The sequence below is a fragment of the Panicum virgatum genome, chromosome 1K, assembly GCF_016808335.1.
Source record: "Panicum virgatum strain AP13 chromosome 1K, P.virgatum_v5, whole genome shotgun sequence".
Lineage (NCBI taxonomy): Eukaryota > Viridiplantae > Streptophyta > Magnoliopsida > Poales > Poaceae > Panicum > Panicum virgatum.
In genome coordinates this window covers 28,569,566-28,594,250 of record NC_053136.1, presented here as the reverse complement: position 1 = coordinate 28,594,250, position 24,685 = coordinate 28,569,566, and the positions used below count along the sequence as shown (strand labels likewise).

Genomic DNA, 24,685 nt, shown 5'->3' with positions numbered 1-24,685 from the left:
TATGAACCAAAACAATACTAAATTGATAACTACTAGTACATAATAAAAAAATAGTTACATTAAAATAATTATCTTATGCCTAATTTTTTATATTACATTATCAACTAAATAAACTAAATTGCTTCTTATAGTTTCATGAACCAAAACAATAATAATCTATTTTTTCATGTACATCTAAATCAACTATATTGCTGCGCAAATCTACAAATCATAATTACAAATTTCATATATTTGTAGATACATCAAGAACCAAGAAGAAATTAAAAAAAAACCTTGGACACCGGCCGTCGGGAGCTTTGTGCGCCGGCACGGGAATGATGAGGTGGCGGCGAAGGAGCTCAGTCGTCGCAACACTGGCGCAGAGGGAGGGTCGCCGGGAGAAGACGACGCTGGGGCGGGGAGAAGCCTCGGGTCCCGGTTGGCTACGGCCCAGGCGGCGGACGGCGACACGGACGAGCGGAGGACACTGCGGAGTAGATCCACACAGCCCACTGGAGGACGCGGCTGGAGGCATAGATCTGCGTGCGGATGAGAGAGCGGCGGCGGCGGCAGATCTCGGGTCACTTGAACCCCGGCGGTGGCGACGGCAGAGCGGGTCGCTTGAACCCCGGCGGTGGCGGCGCGTGCGTCCCGGCTGGTCGGGGCGCGGGGACGGCGGCGGCGCTGGCGCGGAGGAAGCAGGATGCGGCGGTCGTGGGGAGGGCGCGCGGCGGCGGCGTTGGGGCTGGGGCGGAGGAGGAAGGCGGCACGATCCAAATTTTGGCAGCCTCCCGGCGGCAGTCTGCGAGTCCAAAATTTTTGCTAAGTCCCTGGACGCGCCTTGATATTTATAGCGCGTCAATTTCTAGGGGCGGGTGGTGATGTCACCCGCCCCAAGTAATTGTTTTCAGGGGTGGGTGTTGATGTCACCCTCCCCTAGTAATCGTTTTCATAGGCGGGTGGTAATGTCACCTGCCCCTAAAAATATTTTTTAAAATGTCCTGAAAAATGTTTTATGTCCAAAAAATAGCAAATCATATCCAAAAAAGATAAAAAATTAACCCTAGCATTGTTGAGACACATTAAACAAGGAAACAAATATTAGAATTAAGTTTTCAGATTGTATTATATTTCATTGTGTGTAAATCACATTATAACCCTATCACTACTATCACATAACTATATGGTTTTAGATTTTCACACCCTCAAGGCAAATATACAACGATTTGTGGTTTTCATATTTTTTCCTTGTTATATGTGTCACAATTATGTCAGGTTTAAGGTTTCACCTTTTTTAAGTTCTTCTACTATTTTTTAGAATTAATTGAATTTTAGAAGGTAATTGGAAATTATTAGCAGGGGCGAGTGGACTTACAAGCCACCCCTAAAAAGGCTTTTGTAGGGCCGGTTTATGTTTTAACCCGCCCCTAAAAATGCTTTATAGGGGCAGGTGCTATTATGACCTGCCCCTAGTAATATTTTTCAAAATATCCTGAAAATGAGTTATATCTAAAAAATGGCAAATCATATCCAAAAAAAAAGAAAATTTAACCCTACCATAGCTGAGACCCATAGAACAAGGAAAAAATATGAGATATATATTTCTATGTGTTTTATATTTGATAGTGTGCAAACCCCATTATATAGTCTCTCACTACTATCTCATTACCCTATACTTCTAGATTTCCACAACATCAAGGCAAATATACAAAGAAATCTAGTTTTCAAATTTTAGTTTATTATATGGGTCAAAAATAGGTTCAGGGTTAAATTTTGGCTTTTTTGGGGTCCTTTCCTATTTTTTTCAATTAATTGAATTTCTGAAGTTAATTGAAAAATGTTTTTAGGGGCGGGTGGTGATGACACCCGTCCTTATTAATGTATTTTCAGGGGCGGGTGGTGATGTCACCCGCCCCTATAAATATTTTTAGAAGTCACGTGAAAATTAGTTATATTAAAAAAATAGCAAATCCTATCCAAAAAATTGAAAATTTTAGCCTACTATTGTTGGGACTCATACAACACGGGAAAAATATGAGAACCATATTTTAGTGTGTTTTGTATTTTATGGTGTGTAAACCACAATATATAGTCTCTCACTACTATCACATTACCCTATACTTGTAGATTTCATCACCCTCAAGGCAAATATACAAAGAAATGTAGTTTTCAAATTTTAGCTTTACTATATTGGTCAAAATTGGTTCAGGGTTAAATTTTAGCTTTAAAAGTCTTTTGAAAATGTGTTATATCCTAAAAAAATGGCAAATTATATCCAAAAAAAATGGAAAATTTAACCCTACGATTTTGGAGACCCATAGAACAAGGGAAAGTTTAACTATTAGTTTTAGAATTAATATTATTAGCCTGACTGACACGCAGAGTGTTTAAGAGTGTCTGAACACGCGGGCCCGCAACCCTTAGAATCATAGGAATGACCGAGGGTAAAGAAATAATTGCTCCTCCACACGATCTGAAACCCCATTAAATATTCATCGCAATAAACGTTACAATCATTCCATCATTCAGAATGCAATGCCATACAGAACGCAAGGGAAATGATACAAGTCCATACATTACATTAAATATCACATGCAGTCCATGCATCTAGCTAGTAGTCCATATTATTACAAGTCCATAGAGAAAGCAAGGGAAATGATACAAGCACACATAGTGCAACGAGTATTTCACGACGACGACGTTGCTCTAGTGGGTTGAACAGACTGGTACTCCGTGGGCAAGCCTGAGGACACGTGCTCGTGGCATCTAGCACAGTTTTCTTGAGTTCTTTCTGCTTCCAATGTTTCCTCATCTTTGGAATTATTATTCTTTGTCACTGTAAAGGAGTTTTGTTAGCAAACAGACGATACAAGTCCATACATTACATTAAATATCACATGCAGTCCATGCATCTAGCTAGTAGTCCATATTATTACAAGTCCATAGAGAAAGCAAGGGAAATGATACAAGCACACATAGTGCAACGAGTATTTCACGACGACGACGTTGCTCTAGTGGGTTGAACAGACTGGTACTCCGTGGGCAAGCCTGAGGACACGTGCTCGTGGCATCTAGCACAGTTTTCTTGAGTTCTTTCTGCTTCCAATGTTTCCTCATCTTTGGAATTATTATTCTTTGTCACTGTAAAGGAGTTTTGTTAGCAAACAGACGACTGGACAAGGTCTTCTGTTTTAGTTGGATAGTTGTATACATAAGGATTGAAGCTCAACTAAATGAACCCTTGTGTGGAGACTATTTGGGTGGAACCTTCGTAGTTGCCGGAATCTTCGTCGTCGCCGTATGCTTTGAGATCTAGTTCGGTGCCTCCTATGGTGAGTCCGGTGGTGTCTCCTCCACAATAGTGGATCCACTTCCCTGTTCACGTGGAGAGGGGCTGCCTTCTATTTCCTCAATCAAACCTGCATGAGAATCCACATGAGGTAGCGCAGTTTATGGATTATTTGGGTGCTCAAGCATGTAATTAGGACGATGTATTGACTAGTTGAACCATACATAATTGCACACGTTATTGTCCTTGTGCACCTCCTTGTCCAGAAGGCCCCGCACCCTGGCAAGGGGCGGGTTTAGGGTAAAGACTTAATCGGACTCAAACTTCTCTCAGATCTGCAATAAGAGCGACAATTGTTAGAAGGACTAGTGTAACATAAATGAAGCAAGGTTCTGTTATTACTGCAATTATCATTCTCGTGTTGCTCGACTGCCTGTGGGTCAGCTGGTGGAAGATGATATGGTTGAATCCAAACTGGCCACAGCTGCACGTAGGGACCACTTTGTCCAACTTTCCGGACGCCTACATATACAATCCTAGGTATAGATTCCAATTCTATAAATGTGTTCGCCCTGAGTGAGTAATCACTTGGATCCCTCTCGACGTCGCGAAGCTGACATATGTTTGCGAAGACTCTAGGTAATACCAATTGCGACTGCGCAAATAGATGTAGCCTGCAACATACTGTTCAAAGATCTCCTACAGTACATATAACTTGAGATGTAAAAACTACTACAGCAAAAACTACTTATCAAATGAAAAAGTGCATGTAACAAAAAGTGTGGATCTAGTTACAATTCACTCAGAACAATTGAGTTTGTATTTTTTCTGAATTTTCTACGATTTGTTATGGATTTTTGAAGTTCACTATTTTGAAAAAAAAAGAAACGAAACATTGCACAGAGGCCCCTGGAAAGATTTGGGGCCATGCAATACAGTCCCTGGCCAGACTTGGAGCAGGGGAGGCACGCCGGCCGAAATCCGGCGGGTTTAGTCACCGGCGGCGGGAGAACCGGAGTGGGAGAGCAAGAGGAAGTCGCAAGCTACCTCAGGGAGGCTTCGGTTGGGGCAGAGATGGCTAGAGGCGGCTCGCCGGCGAGGAAGAGGGGGCGACGGCGGTAGTTCTTGGCGGCGGCGGCGCTCCGGTGATGGGTTCGGGGCGTGGCCGGGCCTAGGAGCTTCAGGGCGGCGCGAGGAAGCTAACTCCGGCTGTGAAGGTGGGCGCCGGAGTGGAGGAGGATGTCGGCGCCGGAGTGGAGGAGAACCGCGACGTAGATCTGCACTGGTGCCACGGGCGGAGGAAGACGGAAGGGGCGCAGACGGAGGAGGATGGCGGCACGGGCAGAGGGGCACGACGGTCGCGCGGGCGGAAGAGGACGGCGGCGCGTTTCGGTTGCCTGGCGGCGGCGGCGTTTTCGTCCTCCGCAAAAAAATGACTAAGTCCTAAGTGCCCCAGATATTTATTGGAGAGTTTGTAGGGGCGGGTGACATCATGACCCGCCCCTGAAAATGTTTTGTAGGGGCGGGTGGTGATGTCACCTGCCCCTAGAAATTGTTTGTAGGGGCGGGGACAGAACCAACCGCCCCTGAAAATGTTTTGTAGGGGCGGGTGGTGATGTCACCCGCCTCTATTAATGTATTTTAATATTTTTAAAAATTCAAAAGAAAATGAGTTCTATCCAGAAAAAATAGAAAATCATATCCAAAAAAATTGAAAATTTAACCCTACCATTTTTAGACCAATAGAACAAGGGAAAAATCTGAGATCAATATTTTTGAGACCCATGGAACAATGGAAAAATATGAGATCAACAATATATTCCAAGTTTCATAAATAGGTCTAATATTCCAAGTTTCATGAATCCGATTACATGCACTCGATTCTAAATAGCTACTGATTCAAGCGGTAACAATTCTCGATTCGCCATCCTTGCGTGCCCATGGCTTGTCATCTTTTCTTAAGCTTACTTCTATAATGTTCATCTTCTGTGGTAGGTCTGCGAAGAGGTTCATTTCGTTGTACTGATTATAATCTTCCACATCGTTGATACCATCAACTCCTATGATATCTTGTTTTCCAGGAACAACAACATGTTTTGCTTTCTTTACGGGGTCAGCTACATACAGTACTTGTGCGACTTGTGAAGCAAGTACCCATGGGTCATCTTTGTAACCAACATTATTGAGGTCAACAATTGTGAGTCCATAGGCATCCACCTCAACACCTCTAGGGTGTTTAACCCAACGACACCGAAATACCGGTATTTGTATATTGTAACCATAGTGTATTTCCCATATATCATCTATGACACCATAATAAGTGGTACTTTCTCCTGTTCTCTCGTCCAAGGCCTCAATACGGACACCACTATTCTGGGATACGCTCTTCTTATTCTTTGCAGAAGTATAAAATAAATATCCATTAATATCATACCCTTGCCATGATGTGACCTGGCTAGATGGACCTGATGCTAATCTTTTAATCATTTGTTCTTCCAAGGTATCTCCATCTGGTAGATCCATATCCTTCAACCATGCAGTCAATCGACGCTTGTGCTCTCCCATGATCCAATCATCTGAGCGGCCATTACATTCAGCACGAATCATGCTCAAGTGCTCATTGACTAAAGGAGTCATTATCGTGAGATGCTGCAAGATGCTATAATGTGGTTGTTCCACTCCTTTAAAATCTTTGTCAATAAATGTTTTTCTCCCAATCATCCCAACCCCTTCCAACCTCCCAAAATAGCGAGGAACGGGCAGACCAATGGATACTTTATCATTTAGGTAACCAAGGCAACACTTAATGACTTCCTCAGTACTGTATCCCTCGAACATAGAACCCTCAGGATAAGCACGATTTAGTACATACCGGTTTAGAATGGACATGAAACGCTCGTACGTCCACATTTCGTGTAGGTAAAGTGGACCCAGTGCACGTATTTGGTCAACCATGTGAATCATTAAGTGCTATGTTATATCAAAATAACTAGGAGGGAAGCAAATCTCGAGTTGTGCCATAGTCTCCCCAATAAATTCTTGAAGCTCATTCAATTCATCTTCGTTGATAACCTTTTGAGAAATCTTGTTGAAGAAATAGCACAGCCGAGTGATTAACATCTTCATGTATACTGGCTTGATCGCTCTAATTGCAATATGGAGGAACACCGTCAACAACACATGATAATCGTGACAGTTATATCTGCATAGCGAGAGGTCTTTCATCGAGACTAGTTTCTTTATGTTGGATGAAAAACGACTAGGCACTCTGATCCCCCGTAAGCTCTCGCACATTGCCTTCTTCTCATCATGTGTCAAGTTGTAGGAAGCCGGAGGAAGTTCATATCTTCCATTTCCTTTTTCAATAGGGTGAAGATCCTTTCTTATCTCCATGGCTACCAGGTCTTGACGTGACTTTAAGGTATCCTTTGTCTTTGATGATGTCTCTAAAAGGAGCCCAATCGTGTTATCAAACACATTCTTCTTCAGGTGCATCCCATCGATTGCATGGAGGACCTCAAGATCACCCTAATACGGCAAGTACTTGTAGAATATGGACTGTTTCTTAAATGGTACACCTACGATTGGTGCCTTATCTCTATTTTTTTCTTCCCATCTTTTGTCACCTTCCCATAAATGACCTGGATGGCCCTCACCATTTTGAAAATATAGTGCCCATCTCTTTTTACTGGAGCAGAATGTAATTCAGGCTTGCCATCAAAAAAGTTGTGGAACTTCTTACTTCGGTAACGATGTCCTTCCACCAAGAAACGTCTATACCCAAGGTAAACTAACTTTCTAGAATCTTCCAGAAAAGATGATACAGTCTCATCCACGCAGACCGTGTAGCCCGTCCTACCTTTGATCTGTCCCGAAAGGACAAATAGATCCTGGTAATCATGGATGGTGGTGAAGATAATAGCTCTGAGATTAAAGATCTGCCATGTAAAACCGTCAAACATATCGATACCCTCCTTCCATAGTGTTTCCATCTCTTGCATCAAAGGTTCAAAAAAACACCAATATCGATGCTAGGATGCGTGGGTCCTTGTATAAGGATGGACAACAGAAGATATTTTCTCTTCTGGCACAACCATGTAGGCAGGTTGTACATCATCAAGATCACCGGCCATGTGTTGTGCGTGCTAGTCCTTTCACCAAATGGATTCCATCCGTACTCAACGCAAATCTAATGTTCCTCGGGTCCTTTCCAAATACTAGATAATACTGCTCATCGAACTTCTTCCACTGGCGAGCATCGGCTGGATGTCGAAGATTTCTGCCGCCCTTCTTGCACTTATCTGAATCCCACCAGCGCATCAATTCAGCATCCTTTGGGTTCAAGAAGAAACGTCTTAAACGGTCGGCAACCGGGAGGTACCACATAACCATCGCAGGGATTCGCCTCTGCTTCTCGAATATGCCTAAAGTAGTGTCTGGTGGCTCCACTGAGGCACCCTGCCTCTTCCTTTTGTTCTTGTCTGTTGGACCTTGGTTATCGCCACCACAATAACCAGCATTATTTTTGTATCTATTTGCAGAACATACAGGGCAATTGCCCAAGTCTTTGAAAGTATCCCCACGATACAAAATACAATGATTTGGGCATGCATGAATTCTTTCCACACCCATTGTGAATAGGCTGACAAGCTTCATTGCTCGATATGTGTTTGCATGCACTTTATTTGGTTTCGGAAGCAACCAGGCCAACATAGCCAGGAGATCATTGAAGCTACTATCTGACCAGCTATGCTTAGCCTTTAGGGTCAATAGCTCAAGTACAAAATGAAGAACGGTCCAGTGTTTCGAACATCCTTTAGATCGCTCAGATATATTTTCCTCTGCTGATTTCTTCACCGTCTCGAAATTTTATATCCCCTCTGCACTACCGACCAACAGCTCTGCTTTGGTGTGCTGCAACAACTGGCTCAGGAAATCACCATTATCAAGTTCATCGCTATCATCATCACTGCCAGTATCGATGGCCCCCATCCAAACCATCACTATAGCCACCACCAACATCTTCATCATCACCGCAAGCATCATCATAATCATCAAATAATATATTAAACTGGGGGTCTTGCAATATTTCTTTGAATTGATTCTCTCTCGGAGGTGGTGCTTCTTCACCATGTTTATTCCAGATCATGTAGTTGTCTACGAAACCACTAATTAGCGATCTAATTATAGTTGTTTCGCTAAATACTCTCATATTTTTGCAGGGTTTGCACGGGCAATGTATCAGATGTGTCTTCTCAATTCTTGCATGATTTTCCGCAGCTTGAATAAATTTATTAAGTTGTTCACGGAAATATGCATCCGTCCTTCGTGCTTTGTACATACATGTCTTATCTATCTCTAAACACCAACAACATAAAATCAATAGATAATTTCAACGGACTAAAATAAGCTCTTAAATAATATTGGAAATAAATGCTAAACAACTCAACAGCCAAGAGTAGATATTGGAAACAAATAAAAGGGAGAAAAAATTTAAACCCCAATCCATTACATTATGTGAAAAAGGGGGAAATCAACTCTTTTTCTCTCTCCTTTATATATCTAGTAATTTGTTTTCCTAGAAATGAGGCTAAAATAAGAAGATTGGTTGCAAATAATTACATAATTATGCTCTCCATCTAATTTAGCATAACTTGATCCAAAAACTTAAGGCAAATCATGGCTTAGATGGTAAATCCTCCAATGGAGATCTAGATCTAGCTAGGGAATGTGAGAGAAATTTAAGCCTTCATATTAACCCAAAAACTTAGGAAAACCATAGAGTTAGCATCTACTTACATCCTAGAGCCCCCAACTCCAAGGAAATCAAGTTCAAAACCTTCCCTCCTCTATTTTTGATTTATAGCATTTTCGGACAGCACCTCCCCCAAGAAGAGAGAGTTCTGTCGTGAGGAAGAAGAAGGTCTCGCGCCTAGATATTTATGGTTTTTTTCAGGGGCGGGTGACCCCACAAGCCTCCCCTAGAAACATATTTCCAGGGGCGGCTGAAGCCATCAGCCGCCCTTGAAAATGGGGCTCATTTTCAGGGGTGGCTGATAGTACCAGCCGCCCCAGGAATACACTACTACACAAATGATTTTCAGCAACGCCTCCTTTTTTTCAGGGGCGGGTGTAAATATACCCCGCTACTACAAAAGGAGTGGATACATCAGCCGCCCCTGAAAATGAGCCTCATTTTTCAGGGGCGGCTGATGGCATCAATCGCCCCTAAAGACATGTTTCTAGGGACGGGTCAACTGCTACAGTATCCCACTCCTTTTGTAGTAGCGGGGTATATTTACACCCGCCCCTGAAAAAAAAGGAGGCGTTGCTGAAAATCATTTGTGTAGTAGTGTATTCCTGTACCTAATTAAGGCACCCATGGGCTCAAATCTCCCTCCACTCGGTTGAGCCCAAAGTATCGGGGGTTCCTATCTATCTTAGATAAACCATCTAACTTTAAAGCCCACTTTGGCCTAATTATTTGCTACAAATATGTTCAATATTTTGATAGTATTAGCTCAACATTTTGTTAAACATGTTCAATATTTGGCTTTTAAAATGTTGAAATTGGAACATAAAATGTTGAAATTGGAAAAATAAAATATTGAAAATACTAAAAATAAAAATGTTGAATAGTGTTCTTTCTCCGGCGAGCTTGATGTTTCTTCTCCGGCGGCGGCCGCGACGGCGCGCGGCGGGCAGTAGCGGCACGTAGCAGCACGTGGCGTGGCGTGTAGCAGCGCAGCAGCAGCAACAACACGACGGCAGCGGCACGCGCAGCAGCAGCAGCGCCTGACAGCGGCGGCGGCAGTGCAGCAACAGCACGGGGCGGGCAGCAGCAGCATGCAGCGTTGTGGGCGTGGCGCACGACAGCGCAGCAGTGGTGATGGCGGCGCATGGGAGGAAGGAGGAGAAGAAGGTTAGGTTTGAGTAGATCTAATGGATGAAATAGTTTGCACGAATCTTAAACACTGGAAGATAGGGGAGAAAAAAATCTTCCAGAAAATGTATAGAATTGCTGCAAAGTATCTCTCTCGCGCGCGCATCTCTCTCTCTCTGAGTCTCGGCCCAACACACCCCAGCGGCTTTTTGCCGAGCTCGCCATGCACGTCAATATAGCCCATCTCTACCTACTATTCCGGGCCAATTCTGAGGCCTCTCATTGGGCCACGTCACCCGAAAAAATCGGCCGTCTGATCGGGCCATACAACGGCCAAGGGAACAGCCTCCGCCGCCGCCCGAGCCCCACCGCATGTACGCGCGCCGCTACTGCCCCATCCCCACCGCTGTGGAGGTCCCGCGCCGCCCTGGAGCCCCGTCGCCGCCCGCCCGCCACTGAACGGCGGATCCACCGCCATGCGCAACCGCCGCGTCCTCGCCGGATCCGGCCCTGGCCCCGCCGGATCCGGCGCCCGCGGAAGGGGAGGGGAGCCGCCACCAGCGCCAAAGAGGGACTGGGACAGGGAGGGGCCGGCAGCACTCGGGAAGAGGGAAAGCCGGCGAGTGTGGCGAGATGGCCCACCGCCACCTGCTCATCCTCGCCACCTCGCCCTTGCTGCCACCACCGCCGCGGCCGGGAAGAGAGAGAGAGAGAGAGAGAGAGAGAGAGAGAGAGAGAGAGAGAGAGAGAGAGAGAGAATGGGGAAAGACCGAGGGAGGGGAGGGGCGCAGGGCACCACGGCGCTGTGCGCAGCCCTCGCCCGCGCCGACTGCCGCCGCACGCCCTACTTGCTGCCGCCCAGAGCTCGCTGCTGGCCGCCGCCAAGAGCTCCCTGTTGACAGTGCCCATCCCCATCTCAAGCTCCCCATCCCTTCCTCTCCTCCCACAAGTGGAGGACCCTCCCTCCCACGCTTGGGAGCAGCTCGAGCTTCTGGGCATGGTGGTGATGGGGAGATTCCTGCGCAACGAGGTCACACACCTTGCAGGTTGCTTGCTCGGCAAAACGACAGGACAGCGAGACAGAGAGAGAGAGAGAGAGAGAGAGAGAGAGAGAGAGAGATTGGATTTGATTTTGCTTGGCTATGGAGCGGTGGAGAGGATAGATAGCAGATTAGCAGGCCAGATAAAAAAAGGTTATTACTACACAATTCTACGGATAAGAATGGAGGGGTCTGAATATGTGGATAGAAAGCGCCCGATATTTTCTCTCGACGCCCGAGTCCAAGCATTACTCCAAAACTACTGCATCCATCTCAAAATATTTGCATTTCTAGATTTAGGTATGTATACCAAGATAGTACATGAAAAATAACACTTTTACCCCTAAAAAGAGCCTCTCTTCTGTTATCACCAGAAACACCATGCAGCCTTGCTGCGCGAGACCTGGTTTGTACCATTTATTTGTATTATTTGAAACTTTATTTGAAACATGGAAGAAGAATGTAATTGGTTTGATATAATTTTTTTAAAGGTTGCTACGTATGTAAGACGATTTGGTCAATTTATTCTCTCCGTTTTTTTGTTTGGTCGCAGGTTATTGCAACACTAACTGTTAGTAGGTTGAACAACCTGTGTAGTCTAACAACTATATAGCATTAGCATGTAAGGATGTGTTTTATTTAATACGTGCATGAGATTTTTAAATGTGTGTCAAAGGCTAAGCACGGTAGAGTAATAGGGTGACATAGCACAGCACAAGAGGCGCCATATACTTGGTCCATGTTGGCCGGGAGGTGCAGCGGATCCTTGGGTGCTGGAGGTCTTGAGCTGTCGCACATGATGCTGTGTGACCCCGGGGACGACTAGGCGGATGTGTTGCTTCCAGAGCGGTTTCAGATATCTGAGTCCTTGGCAGAGGAGTGTGAGGCAGTGGGTGAGGCGAGGCCCCCACGCAGAGTGGCCCGGATCAGTGTTTTTCATCGGCGTCGCGACAGGACTTCCTGCTGATGCACCATTGGAGCAGGGGGGTCGACGTCTCTGTGTGTGCGGCTTGAGGGTGATAGTCCCTCGAAGGAGTTCGTGTTGCCGCTCAGACTTGCAGCGGGCCGTGACATCTGGCGCGGCACAACATTATTCACGACGGCACAGTTTGTGGTGGTTTCCTTTCGGCTCCTCTCCCAGGATGTGGTGGTGTAGTGATATGTTGTGTATGTATGTTTGTTTGCGTGCGTTGTTGGTGTGGTGGTGGTGGTATTCGCTTCGGCGCGTGATGTACAATTGATTTCTCCTTAAATGACAGAGCAGTGCTCCTGCTATTTTTTCAAAAAAAAAAACAAATACTAGTACTTGACAAAAAAAATCCATTGACTGTAATAATAGGACAAAACACACACCCTGCGGTAGTGCGACAGAGGTATCAGAATCTCCGTGTCAACCCGATGGGCAAAATAGTGATTGTTTTGCGAGGCATGTTTAAAAATTCTATGCACGGATTAAATAAAAATACACCTATACATACTAAATTGCTAATGCTACGCAGTTGTTCCACCATACAGGTGATCCATGCACCAATTTGTCTCACATACATCGTTGGAACCTTAAAAAATTAAAGAATGTAGTGCCAACATAAATACGTTCTTCTCCCATTTATCAAATAAAGTTTCAAAACATATAATCAAATGGTACAATACAGGTCTCGCGCCGCAAGGCTGCGCGGCCTTTCTAGTTAGTACTGAACGTGGTGCGATCAGAAAAGACCAACTATTCACCCTTTTCTGCTTTGTCTAATTAATACTCCCTCTATACTCCAAAAGAAAGTTGTTTTGATAAGATTTGAATCAAACATTAAGAATATAAATTATGAATAACTTTTAAATGGTTAAGTATCAAATACAAAAACTATATGAACAGATTTGTCATGAAAAATACTTTCATACAAATATAAATATATCACTTTGCGATAAATATTTTTATAAAAATAAGAAGTCAAAATTAAGTTTTGGAGACCGTATCGCTGTCCAAAATGATTTTTTTCGAGTATGGAGGGACTATATATGATTATAGTCTGTGCTACTTTTTAGCCAACTTAATACTGTAGCTTCAATTCATTTTTTTACCAGGAATAATTTATCATAAACCCGGAATATTTCCTTATGTATATAGAAAATTTGTTATGATTTATTTAGAAAATGGTCCATTTTCAGAAAAAGTTGCTCCTAAGACAATGTAATCAAAACTTACTCAAGCGTGATCGTGTTTTAAAGATCTTGTATGTTATAGCAAATATAATGGCGCAAATCGAAAGTTGATTAGGACGCTTAGTTTAGGATTTATAATTTTTTAACCAGTACGGGATATGACATCAACAATTTTATTCTGATTTGCATGGAAACGAATAGGAGGATGGGGGGGGGGTGAGCGGTTGGTCGTTTCCCACCACCCAGCAGGCGGATTGGATGCAAAGGATATGGACTCCATGATGAACACCTCTCAAGTCACGGAGAGGTCTCTTTTTGTTGACGGACTGGTCGCTAATCCTTCTTGGTCACCTGGTAGTGCACTTCTTTGTCGACGCGTGATTTGTTGACTTGGAGTCGTCGTCGCTTTATATTAGTGGCTTGACCCCAGGTCATCAACTGGTAGCCAACTAGCCATCCTCTTCTTCCTCCTCCAGTCCTCCTCTCTTATTTAAAGATCAAAGATGCATCGTTGATGGCAGATGACAGAGCGCGCGACCTCCGATCCCTCCTCAAATTTTTGTCATAATCTATCTGGTGAAACAAAACCAGCATCATCATCAGGTGTTCAGTTCACTCGGCAAAGCAAGCAGTACATAATCAATCGGACGACTTCGATCATCAAGCGCACACCACCGAGAGGTAAGCACGAATGCATCATCCCTCTCTTGTTCAAGCCCTCATTTATGTGGCGATCGGTCATATTCTGCTCACAAGTAAACTATACCTAGCATTCTGAAGCTGACAAGTAGAAGAACGAGAGGTCATCAGCCAGCTACTTGACATAATCAGGGGGGGAAATCTGCTATAAATAAACACATGCACGCACGCAAACACACATGTACGCGAGATCCTGCTGCGAGTCTACATTTTGTCCGGCATGTTTCCATTTACCGCACCACCCTTTAATTTGAACTAGATTTTTGCATTTTTCTTTTTGACATTGGATATTTATTAATTCAATTTTACTTGATATATTGTATTTATGTATTTCACTACTTTTATTTTTTTCTGTTCTTATGGAAGTCAAGTTAATAACTTTTACGTAGTTTTTATTCGAATTTGGCCCTAACTAACTGCGTTTTACATGGACTTCTTATTTAAGTATTTTGGTTCCAAAATCTTCTTGAAATCAAAATACTATGTTTTCATAATCTTTAATTCCAAAATTTGTGTTTAATAATTGTATTTGGTATGGTCTCCTTAGTCTGATATAGACTGTCGTTAGATCATCTTATTATATCTGATGGTATGAGTTCTTTTCTTTTTATGATTCATAATATATATGGTAATTTATATCCTCCTCGAACTAATTTGGTCACTTCTTTTAACACCCCCTTATGAAGATAGATAATATATAAGTACTCCTATCTTGCTATGAATTATACATGATATACAATAATAATTATACGGGTGAACATAAATAGATAAGAGTAGCATATATTTTCTTTTCCGTATTTACATACTAGCCGATTACTGCCTGAAATTTCCATCTTTTTTTTCTATGCACATAATCATGGTAGGAAATCTCGCTATGAAGCTTACTGCAGTGGGACAGTTTTCCTTTGTGCTACTGTCGTGCTGCATGCAAGCTGTCATCTGCTCTTCCACTGGAAACTACACAGACATGCTCTCTCTACTCGATTTTAAGAAGAAAATAAGTTTCGACCCACAACAAGCTCTGATGTCCTGGAATGACAGCACCCATTTCTGCAGTTGGAAAGGTGTCCGGTGTTCGGTCAAAAAACCGAGTCGTGTCGCTTCTCTTAATCTTACGAAACAAGGTCTAGTAGGGCAAATCTCTCCTTCACTTGGAAACCTAACATTCCTCAAAATCCTAGTCCTGTCGGCTAATTCATTCCTTGGAGGGATCCCTATATCCCTTGGTCACCTGCACCACCTTCAAATCCTCCGTCTGAAAAATAACACGCTACAGGGAAAAATACCTGCCCTTGCAAACTGCTCAAAGCTCACGTGGCTATCCATGGGACGGAACCAATTAACTGGAGAGATTCATGTAGATTTGCCTAATCGCCTTGAAGCTCTTCAACTTGGCATAAATAATCTTACTGGAACCGTTCCTGCTTCACTTGGTAAGTTGTTCAGAGAATAACATCGAGGGGAGCATCCCAGACGAGGTTGCAAATTTGCTAGGGTTGCAAGTCCTTTTCTTGGGTCTCAATAAATTGTCAGGTCGGTTTCCACAGCCCATCCTGAATCTTTCTAATCTAGTTTTTCCTGGGCATTACATTGAACAATTTTTCCGAAGTTATACCATCCAGTATTGGCACCTCTCTGCCCAACCTTCAGTTGTTTGAGATACGCGGCAACTTGTTTCATGGGCATGTGCCATCTTCATTAGCAAACGCTTCCCAGCTGAACGAGATTGATATGTCAAGGAATAAGTTCACTGGGGTGGTGCCTGGCTCCATCGGCAGACTTTCTGGATTGACTTGGCTAAACCTTTGAGTTCAATGAACTCCGAGCAAGTAACAAGCAAGACTTGAGATTTATGGACAGCTTAGCCAATTGCACTGAGCTAAAAGTATTTTCACTAGAAGGTAATTGTTTAGCAGGTCAAGTGCCGAATTCTGTAGGCAACCTTTCCCGTCAGCTCCAGTATCTATACATGGGAATAAAGGAACTTTCTTTCTGGAATAGCAAACCTTCGCAACCTAATATCTTTACAACTGACTGGGAATAATTTTACGTGTGCTTCCAGAATGGCTTGGGACTCTCAACAGTCTGCAAAATGTATTTTTATACGACAATTTATTTACAGGGTTCATTCCATCATCCGTTTCAAATCTATCTCAATTGGCAGACCTCTATCTAGATTGGAACCAATTAAATGGGTATATACTGCCGGACCTAGGAAAGCTCCAAATGCTTGGGACATTCAGCATTTCTTCCAACAATCTTCATGGCAATACCTAAAGAAATCTTCGCAATTCCAACAATAGTAAAAATTAGCTTATCCTTCAATAATCTACATGGCGCACTACATGCTGATATTGGGAATGCTAAACAACTCACATATTTAGATATTGCATCAAATAATTTGTCTGAAGAACTTCCTAGCTCTTTGGGATACTGTGAAAGTTTGGAAGATATCAAGCTGGGCAATAATCTTTTCAGGGGAAGCATCCCAACTTCGCTTGGCAACATAAGTAGCTTAAAAATGCTCAACTTGTCTCTTAACAACTTAAGTGGGTCAATACCTCCATCACTTGGAAACCTACAAGCTCTCGAGCAACTTGATTTGTCATTCAACAATCTTAAAGGTGAGGTCCCAATAGAAGGGATATTCAAGAATGCAACATCAACGCTGATTGATGGCAATAAGGGGCTTTGTGGCGGGCCGTTGGAGTTGCACCTGCTTGCATGTCCTATCATGAGTTTGGATTCATCTAAGCACAAGCTATTGCATGTCCTATCATGAGTTTGGATTCATCTAAGCACAAGCTATCAATTTTACTGAAAGTAGTCATCCCATTAGTCATAGTGTTGTTACTTGTGGTGATCATTTCTGTTTTGTCATTCCGGAGGCGAAAACAGAAAGCAAAGGATATTTCTTTACCCTCTTTTGGGAGAGAGTTCCCCAAAATTTCTCATAGTGACCTTGCCAGAGCAACAGAGGGCTTTGCAACCTCCAATCTAATTGTCCAGGGAAGATATGGCTCTGTTTATCGAGCACAATTGTTTCCTGATGGAAAACTGGTGGCTATCAAAGTTTTTAGAGGAGCACAACAAAGTTTCATCGCAGAATGTAATGCTTTGAGAAATGTGCGGCATCGCAATCTAGTTCATATCTTAACTGCATGCTCAAGCATTGATCCTAATGGAAATGATTTCAAAGCCTTAGTGTATGAGTTCATGCCACAAGGAGATCTGCATAGCCTACTACTCTAGACAGCGAAGGTTCTTCATATTTTATTCCACTAGTTCAAAGGTTAAGCATCATGGTGGATGTATCAGAAGCTTTGGCGTATCTACACCATCACCACCAAGGAACCATTGTACATTGTGATCTGAAACCTAGCAACGTTCTTCTAGATGGTGATATGGTAGCACATGTTGGAGACTTTGGGCTAGCAAGGTTCAAATTTGATACAACACCACCATCTCTTGTTGACTCAACTTCCACTTCTTCACTCACAATCAAGGGAACCATTGGATACATTGCTCCAGGTACTGTCCCTACTGTTCACTTTGTGTTTTCAAACTAAATACTACAAATTTTATGTTTACTATAACTAAATTAACTTCGCTACATGCAATGTATAGAATATGTTGTGGGTGGTCAGGTTTCCACTGCGGCGGATGTATATAGCTTCGGAGTTGTTCTCCTTAAGATATTCATCCGAAGGAGCCCGGCAGATGACATGTTCAAGGATGGGATGACCATTGCAAAGTTAACAGAGATCAACATCCCCGATAATGTGTTCCAGATTATTGACCCACAACTGATTTAGGAGCTAGAGCACAGAGAGGACATTACAATGACCATCAGGGACAGTGGGGCACAAACTCTTCAGTCAGTGCTGAGCATTGGGCTCTGCTGCACCAAGACGTCACCCAACGAGCGCATCAGCATGCAGGAGGTGGCTGCCAAGCTGCACAGGATCAGGGATGCATATCTTAGAGGAAACTTAAGAACCGGCTCTCAGTAATTTATGTTCTAAAATCAATAACTTGCAGAATGTTTTATTTCACGTGTCATGTGTGATGTTTTTCTTGTTCAGGCGTTCTTAAAAATATGTGTTATGCTTCATAAATTGTGCTACTTGAGCAGAAACAGGCTTACAATAGTTCTCTTCGTATAACTGTCAACAGTATATTGATGAAAACAAAGATCGCAGCAAGTGTGTGCTTGCACCTAAGAAAAGAATCAACAATCACTTTATTACTTCATACATGACACTTGAATCACTTCATTAATTCATGCATGGCATTTATAAAGTCAGTAAGTATAACAAAATTGAAAAACACTGAAGAACCAACTTAGTAATTTATGTTCTGAAATATGCATGAATAACTTGTAGAATATTTTTTTCACATGTCATGTGTTAAGTTTTTCTTGTTCAGGTGTTCTTAAAAAATCTGTATTATGTTTCACAAATTGTGCTACTTGAGCAGCAACAGGCTCCCGGTAGCAAAGAACGCAGCAAGTGTGTGCTTACACAAAAGGAAAAAAAAATCTACAATCACTTTATTAATTCATACATGACATTAGAATCAGATAGACATCAGGATTTCACAGAGTCGGTAAGTATAACAAAATTATAAGAGGAAACTAAAAGAGCCTTTTTTTTGTCGCTGCTAGTGCTTTGAATCAAGAACCCACAAAATCAGTATCCATTTACTATGCCACCATGTTTTTTCTTGTTCAGTATATGTTTCCTTTTTGTGACCATGGACTCTAGCAAAAATGACCCATTCCGTTGTTGCCATGACCATACATCAACCTGAGCCCAGACAACCCAGCCCAAACACCCAGCCAGTTCCAGGGCGTCTTTTTTATTTTTATATTTTTCAAAAAAAAATTTACAGAAATATATTTTGGTTTTAGATTTTACAGTTCTATACCCCTACTGCCCCCCTATATATAAATTAAAATATTTTTTTTTGCGCAGAGATCCTTGACGGGTGCCTGCTGCCAGGCCCCCTGCCGCCCCACCACTTGGCGGCAGGGGGGCGGCAGGCTCTCACCCCAAATATAAAACCCCGCCCCTTCCCTTATATTATGATATAAATTATGACGGGACGCATGTACCTTTAATTGCAATACTTATATATTTGCTATGTTTTATTGCAATGATTATATTTATGATACAATACCACATAAGATACAATGAACGAAATATAAATAGAACGTTAAACAAAATACCACATAACATATTACATTGAAGGTTTCATTCGTTACAACCAAATTCGAGACAAATACGCACTGCCAACTAATTATACAAGATATCTAGACATAGTATATACATAATACACTTAGTTTCGTACACACAAATACATTGCAAGCTGTTACGTGCACAACTAGATGCGGCGAATTCTTGTAGGTGGAGCCGATCCATCCGTCGGATTCCCGAAAGGTCCAGCCTCGGCAGCAGCAGTGAGTACTGAAAGTTGTGGGCACTTCATGTAAGTGTGACCGTCCGCTCTACACAAGTTGCAACGTTTTTTCTTCTTTCCAGCCTCGGACTTGTCCATTCCGTTCCGAATACGACGTGTCTGCCGTCGGCCTATGCCCCGCTTCGTAGCTGCATCAGGGATGAGCATTGGATGGGGATTTTTTTGAGTGAATGGGCCTAGAATACCGATGCCGTATATCTCATGACACCAAGTCTGTGCTGCGGCTTCTTTTATGAAATATTGAGAAACATATGACGCAGCATCTAACCCAGATACAGAACAAGCCGCGATGACATGGGAACATGGTAAGTGATGCACCTTTGGCTTCTGACATAGACAGAACACCCTCCCGTTAATGGTTATCAAGACTTCTTGAATTACCCTTTGTCTGCGGACACCCTGTCCGGTCATGTCCCTGCATGATACCTCAAATCTTTGCTCCTTTGTGCCCATCGATATGTCCGAGTGAAATCGAGCCTTTTCAATTTTTTTCTCCATGTACTCATTGACCCTTCTGCAAAAATGCACTCCTGGATCATTAAGTAAGGAAGCGGCTGATGCGTATTGCTCCCTAAAATACCTTATACATCCATATATGATGAACTCAATAATGCCAACAAGAGGAAATCCACGAACACGACGCATTACCATATTGTAACATTCAGCATGGTTGGTCGTCTCGATCCCATAACGTCTCCCATCTGTGTCATACAGAAGTGACCACTTCTCTTTAGGCGCACCATCAATCCACTGTGAAAATGGCTTAGCATGTCCAACTAATGAATCTGTAGAACGTCTCCTGCTGGATGATGAGGCCTGACTCTTAAGTAATTTGGTGCTCATATCATCAATTATACCCCACAAAGCATCGAACTTCCTCTGCTGATTCTGAGTGCACAATCGCTTGAACAAATTCATCAGATCCTTGTTCTTGAACCACTCATAAAAATTAGCAGTCATATGTCTCACACACCACCTACTGACAACATCTGGCCATATAGGAGGTGAAAATGGACTACCTTCTTGTAGCTGTCTTATAGCTGCAAGGAGACTTGCATGTCTATCACTGATAAGACAAACATTAGGCCTTCCAACAACAACGTGATTCTTCAGACGTTCAAGAAACCAGTACCAGGTTTCTGTATTCTCATTCTCAACAAAGGCAAAGGCGATGAGAACTATCTGCTTGTTGCAATCAATTCCGATTGCCGTCAATATTGTTCCCTTATATTTCCCTGTCAGGAAAGTGCCGTCAATACACAGAACAGGAAGGCAGTAAATGAATGTCCTCACACATGCTCCAATGCAGAAGAAAGCTCGTAGCAGAATGCTTGGCCCCCCTGACAAGCTCGGTACACTGTATGTATCAAAAGCATTTCCAGGATTTCTGTGCACAATTGCTTTAAGCATACGAGGTAGGTTGTCATATGATGCTTCATAAGTGCCAAACCTCATCTCAAATACTTTTTGATTAGCCCGCCAAGCCTTTGCATAGCTGATCATATACTGAAAATTCTGTTCAATGTCCCTAATTATTAATGTAGGCTCGTAATCCATTTTGTCAAGAATCACCCTATACATCTTCTTAGCCACGAAAGTTGATGTGATATTACGATGATGTCCCACAACACCTGTCAATCTACAAGTATGTGGTGTAACAATTGAACATTCCCAGTGTGTCTTGAACTTTCCCTTGTATGCATGCACTCGCCATGTACAGTCTCTATCTGCACACCTCACCTCGTATCCTTTGCTGCTAGACTTCAGTACTCTGAATTCCTTCCTCAGAGATATAGCCCAGAGCTTCACAGCATCCTTCGCATCCTCAATGGTACGATACTTTGCCCCTTGTACAACCTCATTCACTCTGTATTCAAACTCCGAACTCTTAATATCTTGTACCACTGGATTCCCAAAATCCTCTTCACGCCATTCACCTAGCACTGGGAAGCGTTCATCGTCCTCAACGTCCGATGAGTCCCCACATTGCTCCATTATTAGCGCATCCTGGTCTTCTTTCTCCATTTCCTCCACAATTCCAGGTATCTGCTCGCCTTCATCTGCCAAACCTTGTGGTTTTGGTTCTGGTTCTGGAGCTTGCATGTTCTCTTCTTCTTTATCTTCTTCCATCTCTTCATTGCAGTCAGATGTTGTGTGTGTTGACCCTTCACCTAAATCACTGGTCTTCTGGTGAATCTGAATTACCATTGCGAGAGGCCACCCACTTTCAAGAGCTGCGTGCATGTAATGTTGCCATTCTTTCGTACTACTTATATGCGTCAAGTCCTAGAAATCCCCATTAGTTTCCCAGGAAGTCAAGGTATGAACTGTAAGCAAATGGGTCTTTGGATTCACATTGAACATCCTGTGAATACATTTCCGTATGGACTCAAAACTCCTTTCTAGGGGTTTATCTAGACTGCACTGTCTTCTTTCCAATGCTGATAGATTTACTCCATAGGAATCATGAGTAATTCTATAGAAGTCACCGTAATAAACTTGAAACGCCACTTTGCTCAACATATCTGGCCATCCAAAGACTTCATTTTAATTAATCTAATATCTAGAAATATGCTATGGCTTCAATTATAACCACTAATCCGAACCCTAAGTGCTTACAATAATAAAAAATACTAATCATAAAATTAAATATACAAAAAATTTGGAATGACAAAGTTGAGAAATATTGGTTACCTGAGGTTCGGATCCAAAATCTGGCAGGGTTTCGTCGGTGGAATTACCTCCCTCACCCCTTCTCTCTCCCTCTCCTCTCTCTGGATCTCGTGGGCAGAAAATGAGGGCGCGAGGGAAGGGACGGAGTTTTATATTTGGGGCGGGAGCCTGCCGCCCCCCTGCCGGGCGGCAGGCCCTCTGCCGCCAAGTGGTGGGGCGGCAGGCTCCCGCCAAGGACCTCTGCGCAAAAAAAAATATATTTATTTACATATAGGTCTCTGCCGCTCCCCTGCCGGGCGGTAGGGGTATAGAATTCTAAAATCTGAAATCAAAAATATATTTTTGTAAATTTTTTTTTGAAAAATATAAAAATAAAAAAGACGCAGTTCCAGGTCTGGCTCAATTTTGGCCCACCCAGCGAAGCCTGCGGAATCCTATGGGATGATTTGGAAAGCATTCCGTTGGGCCAGAAACTGTTGCCAGCTTGAGATCGGCTCAACACATTAAATTGATGGATTACTTAAGCCCAACCCAACTAAATCCGTCCACGGGCCCAGATTTCATGTCCAACAGGATTTTCTTTTTGCTCAGATTTCATTCCCAGTAGGATTTTCTCTTTTTACTCAGATTTTGGAAGGCCAAAAGATATTGCCTTGCTCAAATGTAAAAAGATACAGCCTTGCTCAAGTGATTAGTATTGCAAGTCTGTTTGGGTGGTCCTTCCTCCTCAACCATCGTGAAGGTCAGGCTCCTCATCCATGATTGGAGGAGACGGAGGCAAGAGACGCTCAGGATGCAGCAACGCTCTGGCGAGTGGCGGCTGGCTACTGATGTGTCATCCATATCGAACCGACGGACACAAGAGCCATCTGGTCGATCGATCGCTTCTAGCTTCTTCCTCACCAGAGCACTGCAACTACAAAGGCAAAGCTAGCAAATATGAGGGGGGTGCACCATTAGCACTAGGTTGCTTTAAGGGATGCATAGATACCAATTTAGAGTGTGTGTGTGTGAGTGGTGGAAATTTGATTGTAATAAGTGTTTTTTTTTGGTGCATTGGCACCCACTACTTAGGGAGTAGCTTCGCCCCAGGACGACGCCCGGCGAGCGCGAATGCGAGCGCCGCTCATATGATGCATGGAAGCGAGAGCGTGGCAAGGATGAAGGCGGGTGCGAGGTCCTCGTTGGCAAGCGGTGCTAGTTGGAAGCAAATACGGAACTACGGAAGTAAGTACGAATACTGTTGATTTTTTTTGAAATGAATTTTCTAGACCTATTATCTACTTTGTTAAGTAGTTATTGTAGGTAAGTAACGAAGAGATTTGCATGCATAAGATTGTATATATGATGTCGTTGTTTTCCTCAGCTTTGACGGTTCCACCCCCACTGTCGCCACCCTCGCAAAGTGCAGATCCATCATCCATGAGTGTTTGTCATCAAGGAGAGCGGCATCCAATGAAGAATCATGAAGGTGAAATAAGAATAACTATATCATCAGCTCTCTTTTTGTGCCATGTATTCTGTCATGGCAGGATAACAAAGAACAACAATGAAATTATAAGCGCAAATGTATTACAAAGATGCGCAAATCTTTTGCGTATTCTAGAAAAAAAATATAACAAAGAACAACAATGAAACTTAGCCAAACTCGCTCCATCCATCGGGCCACGTCATGGTGGTATGAAAACTGTCCGATAATTAATGGACGGTGAGCACCGTGGGCAGCCACCGGCCGTCTCTCGAGCTGCTCCCTGCAGTCTCACTGCTCGCGTTGCACCAGAAGATGGAGGTCGGCGGCCATCTGCCGTGGCAGGGTCGCCGCAACTAACCGACGGCCGCGATGGGTCCCCATAATAAGAGTGCTGGGTGGAGGTCAAATGAAGCGTCCCATACCGCGAGCCCCACCGTCACGAGAGGATGAGGCAGAGGTTGGCGGCCATTGAAATGTTCGCAGAATTTACTTTGTTCAATTCCTAAAGGAGGCAAGTGTTAGGTTTACATTTCTAACCATGTTAGCATCTTCGGCCTTATAAGAAACAGTAATTGAAGTGCAGACTCCACCAAATATTGAGTGTGCACACATATCAACCATAACAGAGTCCGTAACAAGTCTTTCAACTTTAAGAATATGAATAGGTTTGGAGGTGCCCAATTGGAGAAGTGCTTATGTTTATCGTAGATACCTTAAAATAATTCCATCGTTGACCAGATTTTTAACAGGTCATTACCTTCAACAATACAAAATATACCTTCAACAATACAAAATATAAAAAAAATTGATTGATATAATTACAGGATAGCTACTGATTAATAAAATGTATATCTATAGTACATATAAAAGATAAAAGTTAAAAGTATCTCATCATGGTAGCACTGGCCAAAAACTAGTTAACATCTAACCGTGACCGGCGTCGTTGTCGATCTGTTGCCGCGGTAGCTACATACAGGGGCTGGGGGTGGGTGGGTAGAGGAGCTCTGAGCTCA

The 24,685-nt window shown here is 43.1% G+C and overlaps 1 protein-coding gene across 1 annotated transcript; it reads left to right on the top strand.

Annotated features, from left to right (window-relative positions):
* The first annotated feature begins 17,147 nt into the window (after positions 1-17,147).
* Positions 17,148-18,123, top strand: LOC120701418 (receptor kinase-like protein Xa21). The gene is made up of 2 exons (XM_039985471.1): positions 17,148-17,578; positions 17,675-18,123. Exons 1-2 carry the CDS (start codon positions 17,350-17,352, stop codon positions 17,860-17,862), a joined length of 417 nt encoding a protein of 138 aa, XP_039841405.1. The 5' UTR covers positions 17,148-17,349; the 3' UTR covers positions 17,863-18,123.
* The last annotated feature ends 6,562 nt before the right edge of the window (positions 18,124-24,685 follow it).